Genomic DNA, 16,259 nt, shown 5'->3' with positions numbered 1-16,259 from the left:
AAATTGGAAAGAAAAATCCACAGCTAACTGAACAAACACAAAGGGAAATATTGTCTGATACTTCAGCTAGGAAGTTGAGATTTTGTCTGTGGTCAGCCCAACAAAGGTTTCTGATAGAAAATACCCAAAGTGAATGCATATAACAAACAGTGACTTAGTAACTAGCTGTTATCATAAACAATTGGCAATGAAAAAAGTTCATGTTTTGTAGCCTCACCTAAGCATCTCAAAGAACAGAGTATAAGAACAAAAATATTAAATCTGTATCATTGCAAAATAAAACTGAACTGCTGAACAGCAGCATGTTATCAAAGGTATCCAATCAGATATGCAAACCTTCTGCCTCAATCTGGTATGTCTGTGTTGTCTGGGAAATATTTATTGGGTTACAAATAAAGGTCTTGTTTTCTTTAAAGAAATTTTCATATGTTCCTCTTGTATGTGCCAGTTTGAGTCAAAACCTTAAATACATAAACATTTGCACCTTTTTCTGCCTCATACGTGATTGCTTGTATTCTCTGATCCATATATAACTCTGTTTTCCTTTTTATAAAGGAGAACCATTTGGGTTATACTGCGAAAAGATAGCATTAGGGTACTTTCAGCTGTACTTGCGGTTCCCTAGGGTAATTTGCCAGCTTCGCTACTGAGTAAGCTCTCAGGGCATTTTCTTTATAAAACTTCTGTGAAGTTAAATGAGAATAAGAGGCACCACGAACATATAAGCCTGTATGCACAGAAAGGCTGTAACATTAATGTTTTCTTCTGTACTTGTAGTAAGACACATACTGGCTGCCTCCCAGGCAGCAAACCCAGCCACGGCCACCACCAGGCGGGAAGCGGTCACCAAAAAGGTTGTGGTGACCCAGGCCGAGTGCCTGCCCCAAAATGCAGCTGTTCAGGTCTCTGGCTGCAGGGGGTGCCTGAGGCTGTTGCTGCCATCGGAGGGTGACTGAGATGCTGCCAGCGTGAGGTGTGAGCAGGTGGAGGAGCTGATCAGCCTGGTGGAGGAGCTCAAGGAGGAGGTGCAGAGAGTAAGGGCTATCAGCGAGTGTGAACAGGAGTTAGGCCTGTGGAGTCACTCCTTGCTGTGCCTGAGAGAAAGGCACTGGCATGACACACCCCAAATAGTGGGGGACCCCCAGCCCTGTTGCTGTCAGGCAGAGGGAGGGGACCTGAGAGATGGAGAGGAATGGAAACAGGTCCCTGGTCAGCATCACAGATGAGCCCCCTCCCTACCTGCCTTGCCTCCCCAGGTGCCCTTACACAATAGGTTTGAAGCCTGGGAGCTCGAGGGACACGGTGATGGGGATGTGGGGGAAAGTCCATACAGGAGGCTGTCTAGGGCAAGGAAGTCAACTGCATGCCTCGAGACTGCCTCCACCAAGAAGGAAAGAAGGGTAATGGTCGTAGGTCACTCCCTTCTGAGGGGAACAGAGGGCCCCATATGTCGGGCAGACCCTACCTGTAGGGAAATCTGATGCCTCCCAGGGGCCCAGGCCAGGGACATTACCAGGAACCTTCCTGGCCTCGTTTGCCCCTCTGATTATTATCCCTTAGTGATAATTCAGGCTGGCAGCAATAAAATTGCTGAGAGAAGCCTGAAGGCTATCATAAAGGACTTCAGGGGATTGGGGCAGTTACTGGATGGAGTGGGTGCACAGGTGATGTTTTCCTCTGTCCCTTTAGGGGTGGGGAAGGATACTGAGTGCACCTGGAAAGCCTGGCTGATCAGTACATGGCTGAGAGGCTGGTGCCATTGCAGGAATTTGTGTTGTTTTTTTTTTTGATCATGGGGAGGTTTACTCGCTACCCGGCCTGATGGCTCAGATGGGTCCCACCTGTCTTAAAGGGGGAAATGGACTCTAGCCTAGGAGCTGGCAGGGCTCATCAAGAGGGCTTTAAACCAGGTATGAAGGTGGCTGGGGGGTGAAATGAGGCTCGATAGAGATGAATACAATGAAATTCTGCACTGGAGCTTCATTAGAAGCATCAGCACTCCAGGTGCTTCATCTGTGCTGACCTTGCTTCAGGCCAGGAGCGGAGAAACTGAGCATGACTTCCTCTGTCATTGGTCACAGCTTCCTGGGAAATGGCTAGTGCAAGGCAGTTGAGGTTTTCCATCTTTATCATACCGTAGCTGCTGAAACAGCTTGGTAAAAGAAGTCTAATAAGTTAAGAGCTGATGGACAAGGAAGAAAATAAATTAGCCTGAAGGAACATGAAAGTGGCAGTAGAAAAAGGGAGAGATTAGAAAGAGAGGAGGAGAAAAAAGCAATGAATACAAGAAAGAAGAGGAGTGAGGTGAGAGGTGGAGAGAAAAAGGAAGGCTGTTTGTGATGAGCTCCCTGCCCAGCCCTTTGCCTCTTTCAGAACCTGGAAATGAAACTGGATCTCTTCTGTCCCAGGCATGCCGATATCCCATGCTTGTCTGGTTCAGCGTGATGGAAAATTGCTCTTTTAAATCCATTATTTTTTAAGAAATAACTAGATGTCAAATGTTTGTTGAGTCAAGTACCACCTCAGCTAGGACATAATATGTTAAGAGTGTCTGATTAGCATTACTGTGATTCAAGCGAGTGTGCTGTAATATGTGCACTGCAGTTTGACAGAGCAGCCCTTCTTATGATGCACATAGTAGGATAGGCCAGAGATAATGAGATATGGCGCATCTGGAAGATGTCTGCACGCAGTTGCAATCAAAGTAAATGGGAGCTCCCTGTTTTGAACGTTGTACTTTGAATTTTTGTTGTCCTTAACAGAGACAATTTAAAAAAAAGTTACTGCATTTCAAGTCAGACCCCCAAAATTATTGGATGATAGTGACAGTTTTGGGCTTAATATTAATTTTTTCCAAAAGTCAAGCTTGGAGCTGGTGTCATCCCCATGGATGTGATTTGAAGATGAATTCATTCACTTTTGCTCTTACATACTATGTTGATAAATGCCCAGAGGCAGGAGAAAGGGAAATAAATTCTCTGTGCATGGTCAGGATGGGTTCTCATTAAATGAAGTGCATGCCTGAACAACTTTAAAATAACAACACACCTTACATGTAATAGGCTATAATAATTGCTGCAAGTTACATTTCTAATTTTAAAGCTTGTTCATATGTATGTTGCGTATTCTTTAATCGTGTTGGGATTTTTAGCAACAGAAGCGAGAACTTCCCATGTGAGGGAATGTGTTGAGGAAGAAAACTCTGTGCCAGGATGCCTTGGCTGATAACTCTGGGCTGTAACATCTCGTTTTCCATTCTGCACAAAGGTTAGCTTCTGTCGTTACTGAAGTCACCATACTGGAATGGGGCAAGGTGTTAAAAGCTATCCTTAAATTTTAAACGTACAAAAGTAGATCTATTTGCATATTTGTCTAGTGGGACAACTTACAATTCTGTATTTCTTACAAAGGGATATGTGAAGGTTCCAAGGTTTAACTTGCACTATTTGAAAAGGTATATTGTTTCTGGGTATGTGTGTATTGAGAAATAGTGCAATATCTGCTACCATTTGTTTGCTTATGTAGGTACTTAAATAGCATGCTTGGGTTGGCCTAAATATGAAATGAAAATCTTTTCTAATACTTCTAGCAGTAGGCGACAATTTACCAATACATGAATGAGCAAACCACAGCAAAAGAAGGAAAATATTCCCTGCAATTCTGCAAGTAGTAATTTAGATTAGTAAGGAAGGGGAAAATGAATCTTTTTCAAACTGAGAAATACAAATTCTCTCTTTCTCTAACTATATAGTGAAATGGAATTTCAGCATTGATGGGATCAGTGTAGTGTCTGATGGAAATAATTTATAGCATCTTAGGAGATAGAAATTTCAAATAAGATTTGAAGGCAAATTTCTCCCTGCAAATCCTGTCACGAACATAGATGTTATTGCAAAAATGAGACACATTCTGAAAGGTATAGTTTTATTAGGTTTTATAGAAACTTTCTTAATGGAAAAATGATCTTTAATGCTATCTTATGACCACCATGTTTGCTTTTGATTGCTTTACGTAATCATCATACAGATCGACAACTGCTAACAGAAGTTCAGATTCAAATTGCTATTATAATCCTCAAGAGGAAAAAAGAAACCAGTGACTGTGGCCAGATAAATCCCCTAATGTGTAGTCAAGAAAGTTGTCAGCAGAGTTGATTCAGCCTTCTTGCTGGCCAAAGCTGCAGGTTACAATGCTGCAGAAGAGATGGAAGAACATGTGCTAAAGGCTGTGATGCTGCTGTGGTCTCTCGTTAGTAGCTTGCCATCTTCTGGTGTACTTCCATGAGGCAGCAAGCGGCATTGTTTCCATTGTGCAGTCGAAGATGCAGACACAAGGAGACACTGTCTCTGCGCTGAGATGATGCTGGGAACGAAGAACATCAGCTTACAACATACTAACTAACTATTCTGCACTAGTTGCCTACGCAGTTTTTGCATACAAGTAATTTTCGGTTTTCACTTTGTGCCAAGTAGATATGAGGTAGATTATTCCCCATTCAAAATGTCCATGCAAGAAAATAATACCAAGAAGATAGTGGTGAAGAAAATTTTGCTAAAGGTTGCTTAACAGTAACTTTTCCTTTTAAACAAGCTCTATAGTTTTTTATTTTATTCTTAGAACATTAACTAAGCCCCTTTTATCGGACAGCTTTTCTGATCACATAATAGTGGCTTATAATGAAGTGCATTGATTAGCCTCATACTACCTAATTAGGTACAGCCTAGGAATGACTTCAGTTCCTATGCTTTCATATATAAGAATTAGACCGTAGAAATATTGAAGAATAGTCTTCATCTTCTTATCTGATGAATGTTAATTCATTCACTGCTTAAATAAAAAAGCTTATAAATGCAAACATGGCAAATTGGAAAAGTGACTGAGAAAATTATTTGTAAGCAAGAACATTTTGATACAGTGTTCAGCATCTAAGCGTGGTAAAGCTGCTTTTTAGAATTGCCTGCTATTTAATTTCATAACTGCTTTTTAGAAAAGTTAATTCCATATCTATGTTTTTAATTTGTAGGTACATTGAAACCTTGAAGGAGCACAAACCGAAAATTGTCTGGGATGAACAAATTGGTGAACATTACTTCAAATACAAAAAGTGAGTTACAGTTATGTGCTTACTGTTCTGCAAATATTATTAGGCATGGCCCAGTACACAATGTATTACCAGTTAACTATAGTATGCAACTGAATTCAGCAAATGGAAATTCTGTTGTTTGTGATCTGTATGTCAACACTGAACTGCAGCATAAGAGTGCTTCAGGCAAGAGAATTAAATCAGAGAAGGATTAATGAAATAACCCAAGCTAACACAATCTTCAGAAGAGAAGTCTGATGAGTCATACATATCTTTAGAAGTTATCCATCAAAGTTATCTGCTGAGTGTCATTTACTCTGAGCATCTGAGATTAGTATTGTGAGCTAATTGGGTGATTACCAGTAACTCAGCCAAATATCGTTCTGAGAAAACTCTGTGGAATGAGAGCCTGGTGTTACAAGTCCTAGTGACTAGATTGGTTAAGCAATTGCACTAAGTAAAATGAACTGTGGAGTAGGGTAATGAGACTATCAGGTGAACATCAGAAGTTGTTAAAAGTCTGGGAATGTTTTCCCAAGAGCATGAAGGGAAAGGTTAATAACTTTCTTTGTCCTCTCTTTTTCATCAGGAAATGCCAAGAGGTTTCCTGCTGCTATTAAAAATCCATTTAAAACAAAGTTAAACAAACAGCAAAATCTTATTTTAAGTCTCAGTAATAATTTGCTATATGTTATATACAAACATACAGAAATACAGTAATATTATACAAGCAAAATCTTACCAGTTTGAAGACTGCTGTGAAGAAGCACTGAAATTAAGAGTGAAATACATTTTGGGGTACTTTAAAAAAAAAACACAACAATGTAACTACATTGTTTTTAATAAATACCTTCTTGCTTTGAATATTTTTGAACTTGAGAAGAAAAGAACAAAAACAAAAGCCCCGCCCTACCTAGGTATTGTAATTAATTTTCAAGGATTCTCTCAACCTGCAATTTTCTCCTGTGTTGTAAATTTCTCAGCTTACAGGTATTTCTTATCAGAAAAAAAATATTTGCTTTTAGGTCAGCAGTGTTTCAATTTATTTTATGTGTTTGTATGAAAGGACTGGAATCTGTGTCCTTTCATTTTTAATTCTTTGGTATCCTGTTGCACGGTTCCTTCGACTGTGTCAAACAGTTACAAGGTGTTTTGTGTTGACCAAAGAGAAATAAATCAGCAGCTTTGTTTTACTGATCTTAATGCAAAGTCCAGTTGGAGACACAATGACCACTGGATGAAAACTTGCTCTCAAAGGAGTAAATCTGAGGACTCTGTTTGAATGGCATGCACCTGGGATTCATTTTGGAAACACATTTCCTACATGTCGTCCAAACTGAACATGTGGGAAAGGGAAAGTTTGTCAGTAGTACTACATCATTTGCCTTTGAAAGCCAGTCTTTGGAGATTCTTGTTTGTGGCCTTTCAAGAACAATTTTTGATGCGTAAAACACACTGGGTCAGAAAATCACTCTGAATTTCAGTTGGTGTGCAGTGCTTGGCGGGCAGCCGTGCGGCTCAGCGTGTCTGCAGTGGTTCAGCTGAATGCAGGGGGTTATTTAAGGGAACTTTTTTTCAGTTACCACCTTGCTTTGCAAAGGAGCAGTTATGTTGGATAGGAATAGCAGGTAGACCTGAAATACGCTTCACTAGTAAAGCATCTCACCTGGGAACCTTGCATGTCTGCAGTTGCTAAGAAATCAAATCATGAATCTTTAAGCAAACCATAGCTAATGGTTTTCACGTAACAAGCAGAAACTATTACAAATAATCACAGAAATCTGTCATCTCTGGGTGTTTGTCCCTGTGCACTGTACTGGTAGGTATGCATTTGCTTGAGTTGAAAGATTTTACCAGCAATGTCCGCTTGGTCTGTCCAAGCACTCTGCCTTCCCTCCTAGCCTAACTGGTGAAGTGGTTTTGTGAGACCAATTGTAACTCATCCTTCTCATTTCTAGTGGTTAAAATGCAGCTTTGGTATTTGTGCCCACTGTAGCTTGCCCTGCCTATATATTTTATACTGGTATCATTTAGTTTAACATAAAAATGGTTGGTTATTTGAGGAAATTTTTCACAGTTCGCATCTGACAGTCAAGTGTCTTCATCTTTTTTTTTTTTAAAGATAAGTATTTAGTAGGCAGAACTGCCTGTTACTATCCGTCAGTTTTATAATATTGTTGCATCCAGCTGCAGTAAGGCATCACAGGGTATTTACTTAGATCTTGTATCAAGCCACTTCTGGTTTGAGATGTCCTTTTCAGTTTGCATCTTCTTGGACGTCTTGGAGCCTCTATTTTTTTGCTATTGTCCTTTCCACCTCTTTTAAGAGTTGTCCTCTTTAAACACCACTAGTGTGGAGTAAATACATATTTTTGTTTGATGTACTGCCAAATATTCCTGTAACTGAGACTGGCAGGAGAGTGGAAAGACTGCATACTTGAATTACAGATACATAGTGCAGGTGTAGCTTCCCCTAATTGCTTTTCTTTCCCCACCACTTCCAATTCATGTACTGTGATATGTTTGTATCTATAGTAGGAAAGGAACAGGAGAAGGTTTTTATCTGAAGTAGAAAGGGAAGAGAACTGGAGAACATTTTGGCCCTACCCTGCACTAATAACTAGAGTAGTCAGAGGGCAAGTATAGGCTGAATAGAAGTTAATATCAAAAGTGTCTGAATTCAGAGTATCCCTCAGCCTCCAGAGTGGGATGACCACTGGGTAAGAAATCTTAGACAAGCTACTTAATTGCAAGTGGTCTCTGTCTTTGATAGGGGCATAGTAATGCTTATTTTTAAAAGTGGTAACTTCTTCACAGTGAAGTCAGCAGTTTTCTCCAGCACTGTCTCTGTTTCCTTCTTATTAGAAAGAATAAAACTCTTTTTAATTATAAACTCAGCTAAAAATCCCATGAGATTCTACTAAAGCTATTGTGATTACTGTTTTTTTTTCCTGTTTTGCAGAAATAAAGGAGGAAAACATGCCATCTTTTATCCAACACTGAAGGTAGGTGTGACTTTTTCAGGTCTGAGGGCAGTAAGAGGAAAGGGGTGTTTACTTGACTTGGATTATTGAGACAATTTGGAAAATGCTTAAGTGGGCTTAGAATTCTGTGGAAGAAATTCACCCTGATGTAGTTGTTACGATTCAAGGCTTCAATTTCCAGTATAAGATTTTTTTTTTTTTTTTTCTGTCTAATGTATAATGGGGTTTGGAGGATCTTTGAAGATTTGCCGTGTCTGAGATAAGACACACGTGGGCAAACAGTGCTCTGAGAGGAACTGTTTGAGTGCACAGGTCGTGCTAACATGCTGGTTTCACCTTCCTCTGTATTGGGGTCCTGTTTCTCACTGTTGTTCTTCGTCAGCCTATTATCTTCCGTTCTTTTTCTCTGGAACATATTTAGTGTTTTGAAAACTTTACCCTTACTGCAGTCTTTTGGCTGGACATGCAATTTCTGTCCACACAGTAGTCTGCAATGTATGAGAATACGTGATACAATGGTTACTTGCCTTAATTCCCAGGAAGCTATTTTTAGGTTTTCTCAAATGAAGCTAAAGGCAGCATCTTAGGCTCTTCTGGCTTTTAATATTAGAAAACAATTGCTTCTTTAGTGACAGTATATCATATTTGGAGAGGACAGAGATATTTTGTATGGTTAAACTAGTGTGAAATTATCCAAAGCTCCATTTTTCTGAATGAGAATATTGTCTTATGCTCTGTTAGTACAACTATATTTCCATTCATTAATCTAATACAGGTAGAAATACTACAATGTATGGGATATTAATCACAGTGTCTAACTATGTGCTTCCTAGTATCTGTCTTAGAGTGATAGAAAGTTTCATTGCCAGTCTACCAGAGAAAAGACAAATTATACTGCATGTTGTCATCCTACATTCTCTGGTATTGTGGAAGGATTTAACCCTGATAGAGTCAGTCCTAGCCTGATTAAAGAACATTTATTTTTGTAGATTTCTTTATTTACACCTTCTTGTATTAACATATTCAGTTGAAGTGTTTGGTGAATTTACAGAAACAGGTTTTCTTTAAAATTTCAACAAGGCTGTAATGAAATACTTTGAGACTCGTATGCTGAGGCAAATCAAATAGTTGGTCACATAATGGTGATCGGGATGATCGGTGGAATGCCGAATGTTGGTTTATTTCCCCTCGCACAGGTGTGTTTATTCCCCTTTTTAATGTTATAGTCACTGGTAGGTTGATCCGCTCAAAATTGGCTTGTTCAAAATTAGATAAAAGCAAGCATGAAGTCTGGGCCCAGCAGATGTATTAATGGTGTCTCAACACTTTGTTCTGTTTCCTATGGAAATGAGTTTTTAAAACATCCCTGTGGTATGCGCAGTTCAAGCAATGCTGCACTTCAAAGTCAGAAAACCTGAAAGTGAAAGACTCAAAAGGAATTATTTTTATTGTCTGAACTGAAAGAAGTTCAGAATGTGAATTGTAACATTATTTCCCTTGTAAACCAATGGCTAAACTAATTCTAAATCAATAGCAGTAGCACAGATAAGGATACGTTTTAATATTAATCTTCCAGAATCATTCTAAAATAGAATTCTGATAATGAAAATTATGACTCTGTCTTGGGAGAAGGCAAGGGTATGCACAAGATCTTGATGGTGGTTCTACTTGTCTTCAGTGATAAAGTTTTATTTTACCCTTGGGAAATTCCTGGAAAGAGTTAGGATTTCTGTAAGTTGTGAAGTGATAGCCTAAATGAGAATAGTCCTTTGCGTAGTTCATAAATCAGATTTATTTCCATGGCATTTTGTCTATTTAGCTGGTTATGGCGTATTAGGTCATTGAATTAGCTGGTGCAATTAACTGTCTCTTACTAAATGATGGCTTTCTAACCAGAGAATATTTGATATACAGACTTCAGGTTTTTCAGTATCTAGTTTACAGGTGGTTATTTTTAAAGTCTGAAAATGGCATGAAGAGATGGCAGCATGGAATGTTTGATGTCACGGACTAAAAGCTAATTGCTTTATATGTCTTTGTCTTAGTCCATCCAGTTGCGCTTAGAGCTTGCAAAAGAATTGGGCACTGGAATATCCATCTGGGAACTGGGACAAGGCCTGGATTATTTTTATGACCTTCTTTAAAGTAAGAGATGATCTGGGAGAGACTTTATTTGCTTCGCTGAGACTCCACCTTCAGTTAATTTGGGTATACCAGAGAGGTGATTTTTAAAGTATGTTTTGTAATTTATATAATACCTGTATTAAAAATTATTGCATTTTTTTTTCCAATAAAGAAGCTTTTCTGATTTGCCACATAGATGTGATTGTTGGTTTCTGATAACATTCAGAAAAAAAGAAAAAGAAAAACCACAGAAATTTATTATAATGCTCCTGAATTCACAATCATTGAAAACAGATCGACACAACTGGGATGGCACTGGAATTGAAATTGTTTTCTACAAGAAATAAAATGGGCAAGTTCTTATCATCTCATCAAAGTTTAAGATGGAGACCTCTCAAACTATTGTTGCTAATAATAAAAGTACGTGAACAGATATTTACAGCAAATTTAATATCTGTTGGACTCTCTGCAGCTTGCTGTCTTCTGATAAGGTAAATCAACGTAAGAGGGAGGGGGGTGGCACAGGTAGGGGAGCAATTAGATATCTTTCCCTCAGGCTGATTGAGGATTAAATACTGACAAGCTGTGTTGTTGGCTCTGGTTGTTTTCTTCATTTTACTAAATTCTTCAAGTAGTTCAAAATCAGAGTAATTTTGGTTCGTGTCTTGTTTCTAAACCTTCTTTTTTTTTTATACGAGAGAGGATGCTTTGTGATTTTTCTCTTCTACTTAACTTGCTTAGTTTCTTAGTTACAGTATGTAGCACCAGTGCATGATGCATTAGTGGTTAGTTTGTGGGAACTGTAGTGTTTAGCACCAAAGGCTGCAATGGAACTGAGAAGTACGCATGTAATGATGGATTACACAGATAGCCCCAAGAGAGCCCCAGAGCAGCTCCGACAATTCATTGACTTAAGTAGATGTTGCGAATGTGATCACCATCTTTTTGAATAAAGCTATTATTCTTTAACTGTACACATTGGTGCTTTTACCTCCATAAAACAGATTTAATTTTTTTTTATTAACCAAAAATCTGTAACAATCCATTAGTTTAAAAACAAAGCCAGAATTTCCCTCCTGAAATTGTCCTTGCTTTTTGGTTTATGTGTTTCGTGTTTGTAGAAATACACAGGCTTCAAGGTAGTTTCTTGTGAGGAACCAAGGGGAGGTGCTGGGAATTTGATGAGGGTGTTGTTGGTCACTAGCAGAGATCCAGGCAATAGCTCTGTGCTCCCACTGGTGTTCTTCTTGCCACTTACAGTTGTCACAAAGATAACTGCACTCCTCTCTCTGCATCCACCCTTCCCAATAATTAATCTCAGCGGGGGATTTATCTGCCCCTGCTGGTTTCAGCAGAATAAATTCCACTGTAATCCACCATTGATTAAAGAACTATTGATCTTCACCTCTCTGATTTAGTTCTGGCATCTCCGAGTTCTCACATGGCAGTATCCAGCGGGGTTTACTAATCAGGCTTCTTTCTTCCATACCATTAGTACTAAGATAATTTGCTATGTGAATCCTCATGTTCAATTAACTTGAACTTTCTAGTTCGTTCAAAAGCAATTTGAAGTCACTCTGGCAATAGTATCTAGAATAGCACAAGAATTAAATTCTGTTATGCTGTTTTTCTACTTTCAGTGACACTACAGAACCACAGTATCTCATAAAAACAAAAAAAAAAGGTCAGTTAAAAATGGAGGGGATTGTGATCCGAAATGGCATCCATTACCAGTACTATCTTGGAGGTAGTGCTTTCAAACATGGAGGAGTTGGGGAAGAAGAAAATACTTCATTTTAGTTGCTTGTTTCCTCTCTAGAAAGGATATTTGTAATTTGTCATGTTTTTCATCATCATTTTTTTATTCCATGGTGATTTGCTATGAAGTTCAACTGTTCTGTTTGTCTTTGAGTACAGCTGTTAGGAAGAAGTGTCTTTTCCATCCTTAGAGTAGAATGAATACCTTTATGTGTCAAAAAGATCAAACTAACCCTTGCTGTATCATGAAAAATAAATACCAGATGAGAAGTACATTTCAAGTTTGAGCAATCTGTGGTATATAGGTGCTCGAGGCCAAGGATGTTACCTTTTGTCTCTAAAGGGCAAAATATATCTGGTGCTTTAAAAATAGTAGTTCAAAAGAAAGAAAGTAGGCATAATTCTTCAGTGTGAAGCTTTCAAAAAATAAAGTGAGTAGCAGAAGGCATTTGAGCTCCAGAATGAATGAAAACTGGCTTCTAATGGATTTGTCTTATGTTTGCTTAATTTTTCAACGTGTGGCAGTGTCAGATTGTCTTTTGTCAGATATCACAGAATGCAAGAAGCCAGGTGCCATCAGTGATCCATGATGAAGGCAGGCTTCTCTTGAAAGTTGCACCTGACTGCATGTGTGAAAAGATGACACGAGAGATGCTGGGTATGTAAGTGGGTTCTGTAAGTGGGTTCATCAGTTTTTATGACTTTCCCTCTGACAAGGGGACAAGCTGAGCAAAGGACAGATGATGGGTGGAAGTGCTGTCGTGGCACTGCTGCAAGAACCAAGGTACTGGCCAGGCATGTGGCTTTTATTCCCTTGTTTCAAAAAGAACAGAAAGCAGTGTTTTATGGTGCATCGAGGCATTTTTCTGTAAAGCTAAAAAAAAAAAAAAAAAAAAAAAAAAGACAGATCACACTTCCTTAGAAGCAAGTACTCCTTAAATGAAGTACTTGCAGGGCCAAAGATGTAGGGCATAAAGAATCAAGGGTATGACTGGGGAGAAATATCTAGTGTTCCTATTAAAGCAGCATACATAAAGCATAAATGCATCTGGTATAGCAGGTAGTAAAATGGAAGTGTGTTTATTTCAACAGAATATTCCATCACTCAGTTTTCTAAGGTACGAGTAAGGAAAAAAAAGCTGTGCTCTGTCACCTCATTCTGTTGTAGGAACACATTTCCATATATTAGAGTAAGATCTCAGAGCTTTCTTAATCCTATCCTTGTTGTGTTTCCCCATGTTTTACTTTTTTAGGTTAGACTTGTACAGAATTAAGGTAAATTAATTTTTCTGCACAATTTTGATTGCATTCATTGAGAAAAAGAAATAGCTGATTGTGTTGCAGCTGGCCTTCACTGTGAATATTTTTATTGTTAATTATCATCATTTTAATAGGATGTGTTTTTTTTTCCATATTTGTGTACAACTAAGTATCTTACTGAGACAGAAAAGAGCATATCTACTTGCAGGATCGCATTGACCATGCTCCTGGAATAACAGCATCACACGTTATCTCAGGAAATGTCTCTTGTGGTAAGTGTGTCTGTCTTGAGAACCAGAGCCACTATGGAATCTCTGTGATCAAAAATTGTTCTAACAGAGAATTGTGGAAAATAAAATGTATAGCTTGTGTCACGGTGAGATGCTACTTCTTCAAGTAAAATTGCACCAGTATTTGATTTATAATTTCTTTTTGTTGCCGTTTGTAGGTCTCAAACTTCAGAATTACTTGTAGCTTCTAGGTGAGAACAGTGGGAGTGAGAGAGAAAGAGGCAAGATAGAGTGAAGTATGACAACAGGAATACAGCTTCTTGAACCACTCCTTAGTTATAAAGAATTGTTGATGGAGTTGTAACAATTTAATGTTGTTTATGGGCTTGAGAAAAAAATATACAGTATTAGTGATTATTTTGGGGACTGTGGGGTTGTTCTGTGCATACTTCTCTGTGGAGACAACAAAGTTAATGAAAATCCATAGGAACTGTAATTACAGTCTCTCCTGAATTTGGGGTATGTCTTTTATAGTTCGTTGTTTTGATTAATACACAGTGCACCTATTTAACTTCAGTTAAACGAATGGCAGCACAAAGCACATGGGTTCTACTTCTGCAGCTTGAAGAGGTGGTATGTAGCTCTTTTACTTTTTCTTGAAATCTCATTCACCAGTGATCTCTTTTTTATGTATTAAGTGCAAATTAAGTAAGCCTGAATTGGTGTTTTGTAGTCTACCAGGCAATGTTTGATACTCTGTATTGGGGGAACATAGATCTTCTTTTTAGAAAAAAAAATAAATATCTTTAATATGGAAAATAACTAGAATATAATTTGATTAGCACTCTTTATTCAAAAAATTGCTAAAATAAATAAGATCACTTATAAGTGTTAGCATTTGAGATTAAAAGCTGAAAATGTGCCTTTAATGTATTACATTGGAATGAGAATATTATTACGAACTGTAATTTTAAAAAAAAAAAGTATGAATGGAATCTAAGGCTCAGAATTGCAAACAGTCATTTTACATTCTCCACATCAACTGCTGAGAGCAGAGCAAAGGGCTATGTGTGAGTTGCCTTCATGGGGCACATAGGCGATCACATTTTGATCCACCCATTGTGTGGAGTTTAAATAAGGTAAAATTTAGCAATTTTCCAGAGTGGAAAGGCAAAACATAAAATAAGCTAAAAGCTGTCCCCCTTTGTATGAACTCTTAGTGACTACACAGGTGGGAGCAGAACTTAACCAGATGTACATGTGTGTTTTGAAGATGGTTAATGAAGCTCATGTGAAGGTGATCAGTGTAGATAAGCAGCATATTGACTTTCTAGAGACTTCCTAACTCTTCTGATTTCATTTACCTGAAGCCACTAAGTGCAACAGTGGTGAAAGAAAAGCACTCTCCAGTACTAGACTGTATGCTTTGTGATTTTGAGGTAAGTGACTTGATATAAACCTCGTAGGATGGTTGCATTTTCCTGCACATGCAGGCACAGTACGTTGGAGCAGGGCTATCTAATGTTCCAGCTCTCTCAGCTCTTGCTGTGATGACCCTGCTATATGTATAATTAATTGCAGCTGGGGTTGCTTGCGTGCTACACCTCACCTTTCTTAAAGGTCAGTGTGCATGGCGTTGAAGTCAGAAGATAGTGGTGTGCTTCACCAGTTTCCTCCCATATATGAAGCTGGTATGTCATGGTTACTGCTGCTGCTCATCCTGCTCAGAAAGGTATGGTTGAGTACATTGTTTCCTCTTGTTTAATCCCCTCCCCCCCCCAAAAAAAACAACAATCCAACACCTAAGGACATCACTAATTTTTGCTAAACATTAATTCTCTCTTCTATTCTTCCCTAGAATCTGCGTTTAGAAATGGTCTGGGTAGGCCCTTTGATATGTTTCAGCCAGTTTTCCCCCATGTGCCAGAGCCTTTGGCGTGTGCTATAATTGCTTGCAGCTATGGAGAATGGGACTGTGACTGTGAACAGCCAGTGGGCAGTTTCTGCTTAACATGTTGTTTAGGACTGGCTATGGCTATTTTCACCCAGTCTTTAATATTTCTCCTCCGAGTTTTAGATGAACCCTTGTGGGACAGAAAACTTAAGTTTCTATTGGTTATTCGACTGTTCTTGCCATTCTTGTAACCTTATGTTTCCCTTTGCTAGTTTTGGAGCCTGAGGAGAAAAAAAAAGCGGGGGGGGGGGGGGGGGCTGTGAGTGGACACATTTGTGTACCCTGAGCAGATGAAGGCCTAGCAGTAACAACATCTGCACTCTTGTGCTGTGAAAGTTAGGTAAAAGGTGCCTGAGAGTGTTGTATGACTGCAGTGAGAGGGGAGGAGAGGGAACTTAAGCCTTTTTATTTGCCACAGTGGCTCCCTAGTCCCACAGTGATACTGTGGGAGGGTGGCAAAGCTCCACTTTGCTCAGAACAGCTGCCTCTGGGCTCATTTCCCTCTCACACATACTTGCTGTTTCAGTTTCTGTGAAAAACAAGCAGTTTGTGTAAAACAAGCAGTTGTGTTGGTTTTACTCTATTTCAAGTCGTCGTGTGAAAAAACTGTGCTAATGATCATTTTATTTTTGCTCTTTTTAAAACAACTGATAACTTCAGCTACTTGAAAGCCAAAAGTCCCTTTGTTTTGCACTTCTGGTGTGAACCAGGTGGAGGTGTTTGGAGTAATTGATGTAGGCAAGTTCTGCAAATCCAAGTAGAGAAATAGTTTTTGTCTCAAGTCCCTATGGCAAGCACCCCTTGATACAAATATATCGTCTCTTGTGTTGCAACTGTAGATGCAGCTAACCAATAAAATGTTTTGT

The 16,259-nt window shown here is 38.8% G+C and overlaps 2 protein-coding genes across 11 annotated transcripts in view; one reads left to right on the top strand and one right to left on the bottom strand.

Moving 5' to 3' along the window:
- Positions 1-10,382, top strand: part of CHID1 (chitinase domain containing 1) — a 107,292-nt gene extending 96,910 nt beyond the window's left edge. For all 3 annotated transcript variants that reach the window (XM_040560414.1, XM_040560412.1, XM_040560413.1), the window contains 3 exons: positions 5,024-5,104; positions 8,046-8,088; positions 10,113-10,382. In XM_040560414.1, the coding sequence (XP_040416348.1) occupies positions 5,024-5,104; positions 8,046-8,088; positions 10,113-10,211 (223 nt within the window). In that variant the 3' untranslated portion in view covers positions 10,212-10,382. The remainder of the gene's footprint in view (positions 1-5,023; positions 5,105-8,045; positions 8,089-10,112) is intronic.
- The window catches only part of TSPAN4 (tetraspanin 4), a 435,812-nt gene continuing 423,500 nt past the window's right edge, over positions 3,948-16,259 (bottom strand). Inside the window, exon 10 of one of the 8 annotated variants that reach the window (XM_040560418.1) lies at positions 3,948-4,362. In XM_040560418.1, the coding sequence (XP_040416352.1) occupies positions 4,219-4,362 (144 nt within the window). In that variant the 3' untranslated portion in view covers positions 3,948-4,218. The remainder of the gene's footprint in view (positions 4,363-16,259) is intronic. The other 7 variants (XM_040560420.1, XM_040560430.1, XM_040560415.1 and 4 more) reach the window with 7 other exon arrangements.

This window comes from Cygnus olor, chromosome 5 (genome assembly GCF_009769625.2).
Source record: "Cygnus olor isolate bCygOlo1 chromosome 5, bCygOlo1.pri.v2, whole genome shotgun sequence".
Lineage (NCBI taxonomy): Eukaryota > Metazoa > Chordata > Aves > Anseriformes > Anatidae > Cygnus > Cygnus olor.
This window is presented reverse-complemented; position numbering and strand designations above follow the sequence as displayed.